General features: G+C 40.7%; 2 protein-coding genes across 3 annotated transcripts in view; both read left to right on the plus strand.

Annotated features, from left to right (window-relative positions):
• The window catches only part of ganc (glucosidase, alpha; neutral C), a 30799-nt gene extending 29718 nt beyond the window's left edge, over positions 1-1081 (plus strand). Inside the window, exon 26 of the mRNA XM_034859181.1 lies at positions 1068-1081. The gene's annotated coding sequence lies outside the window, so the exon portion shown is untranslated. The remainder of the gene's footprint in view (positions 1-1067) is intronic.
• The window catches only part of capn3a (calpain 3a, (p94)), a 19043-nt gene that overhangs the window by 13887 nt on the left and 2100 nt on the right, over positions 1-3056 (plus strand). For both annotated transcript variants that reach the window (XM_034859183.1, XM_034859184.1), the window contains exons 17-19: positions 722-790; positions 1511-1589; positions 2176-2292. In XM_034859183.1, coding sequence (XP_034715074.1) covers positions 722-790; positions 1511-1589; positions 2176-2292 — 265 coding nt within the window. The remainder of the gene's footprint in view (positions 1-721; positions 791-1510; positions 1590-2175; positions 2293-3056) is intronic.

The raw sequence follows: 3056 nt of genomic DNA on the forward strand, positions 1-3056 counted from the left end.
CTAGTAGTCCTTACTTAGGTACTGTCAGGGCCCTCATACTCTGCTTCTGACTGGCTAGTAGTCCTTACCTAGGTACTGAGCATGTGCAACTCACAACAAAGATGGAACAGAAGTGAGATGTCTCACTCTGGAGCTAAAACAGAGAGCTCAACACACAGGGTGAAAAGAGGAGCTGCAGCAATGTGCAGTACAACAAAATGATGGTGTTTTTTGAAAATGAAACCATATAAACCTATTCTGATATAACCTCTAAATACAATTATGAACCTGAAAATGAGCAGAATATGAGCTCTTTAAGATCCAAAGTCCAATGACTACGATCCTTCATCCTGTTAAAATATATCATAGTTAAAACTGACCAAGTTCTGAAAAAGGTGTATTGTAAAAATGTGGCCCAACTGGATATTAAAGTTGGTTTGGGACAGTTTCTGGCCATGCTGACGCACGCGCACCAAGGGGATATTATGACGCCACTGGCGGCTGACCAAATGTAACGGACCATGTCCTTGAATAAAATGACAGATTTCTCTTGGTTTGAACATTGTTGGAAACATTTGGGATAATGTAAGTACACGACTCAACAAACCATATAACACAGGGTCTACAAATGTTACATATTGCACCTTTTAAGTAAAACAATATAAATATTGGCAAAAGTAAAAGTACTCATTGTGCAGTAAAATGTTCCCTGTCAATTTTGGTCTTAACTGCTTGTGTTTAGATGGATGGGACAGGTAGACTCAATCTGCGGGAGTTCAGACATCTGTGGAATAAGATCAAGCAGTGGCAGGTGGGAACGCGCTCGTGTTACATAACGGCAGTCAAACTCCCTGTCAGGGCTGGGCCATGTAGAGAAACCATATATCACCATATTCTTCACCAAATACATCGATGACGATGTCGCGACGATATTGTACGGCTGACTATTGGTGCTTTAACAGAAGACTTTTTTTTTTTATTCCAGCATCAGTTTTAGCAATAATACAGTATAGAAGACAACAGTAATAAAAATAGTAATAGCAATAAGAACCTTTGGCTATAAAAAGACATTAAAAGACATTTATCAGTCAAAGTGTCAGTGTTGAGTCAAGTCTTAAAGTGTCCAGGTGTGTATGTCTATGTCTTGTCCTCTCTGCCCAAAATGTTATTTACACAGTGAGATTTGTGATTAATATTCTCCAGAAAGTATGAAATTACTTAGTGGGTAAAGGTTATTAACAGAACAGCTGGAACAGTCTGGTGAGATCAGAAAATAACATCACTTTACCGTGATGCAGCCTCTGAAACACTTACCATATCACGATATTACGATATGTCCAAAACCGAAGACGATATCTAGTCTCATATCGCGATATCGATACAGCATCGATAGACTGCCCAGCCCTGCTCCCCCTGTCTCTCGCTGCTCCTTTTCTTCCACGCCTTACATCGTTCCCCTCTTTTGTTTCCTGGGGTTACTCACAGTTAGTCGGTAAAGAGGAACTTGTGATGTGTCCTTGCTCTCTTGCAGGGAATCTTTAAGCACTACAACGCCGACCAGTCCGGCAGCATCAACAGTTACGAGATGAGGAACGCTGTCAATGATGCAGGTAGTGACAACTCTTCTTCTTCCATCCCTTCACTTCCTCCGCGTTACAAAAACACATCTTTTTCCCACCCACTTAAAAGAAAATCACTGAATGATGAAAAACTGAACATCATCCAGAGTAGTAGTACTAGAGTTCAGAGGCAGATATCTCAAAACCTCAAAAAATATTTGAACACCCAGATATTAGTAGCTTTTTTTGTAATTTTGAAGAACCGACCCTTTATGGTTGTTTTTATATATTCATATATTTAACACTTGAAGAAGCACTTTACAACAAGTTTTTAAACACTACAGATTTTTACAAAGTTGATTAAGGCCTATTGAATTGATGCTCTATTTTCCATTTGGTCGATTGAAAGCAGACGTTATCAATCATATCTTATGTTAGCGTGAAGGTCATGTTTTTGATGCCATGCTATACGCTCCATCATGAAAGCATATTAAATCAAACTTTATGATCGAAACATGCATATTTTTAGACATTTGTAGGAGTTATTGAAGTGTGTGCTGCATATGAACTTCCAGCTTGAACTCACCCTCTAAATGTTCTCTTCACTGTACAGTCATGTGTCTTGTGTCCCGCTCAGGCTTCCGTCTCAACAACCAGCTGTACCACATCATCACCATGCGCTACGCCAACGAGAACATGAACATCGACTTCGACAGCTTCATCAGCTGTCTGGTTCGGCTCGAAGCCATGTTCAGTAAGTCAGGGGCTCACGGAGCCCTTCACTGACACCTGACTTCAGTAGGAGAAAGCAGTTGTGTTGAATTAGAGCAGGTTTGAAAGCCCTGTTTGCAGCCGTGCATCAGCATTTTACTTGGTGTGTCTGCTAAATCAAAACTATATTTGTGTCTCGTTGTTTGTCCCTGAAAAATGCCCTTTTGAGTTAGCTCAGTTGGGAGAGGAGGCCCCCATATCTAGAGGTTCACCCCTCGACCACAGAAGGTCTAGGGTTCGGGTCCGACCTGAGATGGGCTCCTGCGGTCTTCCCCTCTTACATGTCTGCGCTGTCCTATCATTTAACCCTTGTGTTGTCCTCCCGGCTCAAAAACGGACAAGAATTTGACATTTTTGTCCCTTTTTCGGACTTTATTATTATTTATATATATATATATATATATATATAGTCTTAGGCAGGTGTGAAAAAAAGTTGTAAACTAAGAATGCTTTCAAAAATTAATATAATGATTGTTACTTTTTATCAATTGCAAAATGCACACCAAGCGAACAAAATAAATTCTTAAATCACATCAATATTTGGTTTACTACCCTTTGCCTTCAAACCAGCATACGTTCTTATTGGTCCACTTAAAGGGAAAAATTAGGGCCAATACGAGACCAGTGGGACCCAGGTACCCCCATATACTGTCTGGTAGTCTGGCTGAAATCAGCTCAGAACTGGCAGAGACCAGTGGGACCCAAGTACCCCCCATCTGTTGCCTGGTAGTCTGGCTGACATCAGCT

Source organism: Etheostoma cragini, chromosome 20, assembly GCF_013103735.1.
Source record: "Etheostoma cragini isolate CJK2018 chromosome 20, CSU_Ecrag_1.0, whole genome shotgun sequence".
Taxonomy (NCBI): Eukaryota; Metazoa; Chordata; class Actinopteri; order Perciformes; family Percidae; genus Etheostoma; species Etheostoma cragini.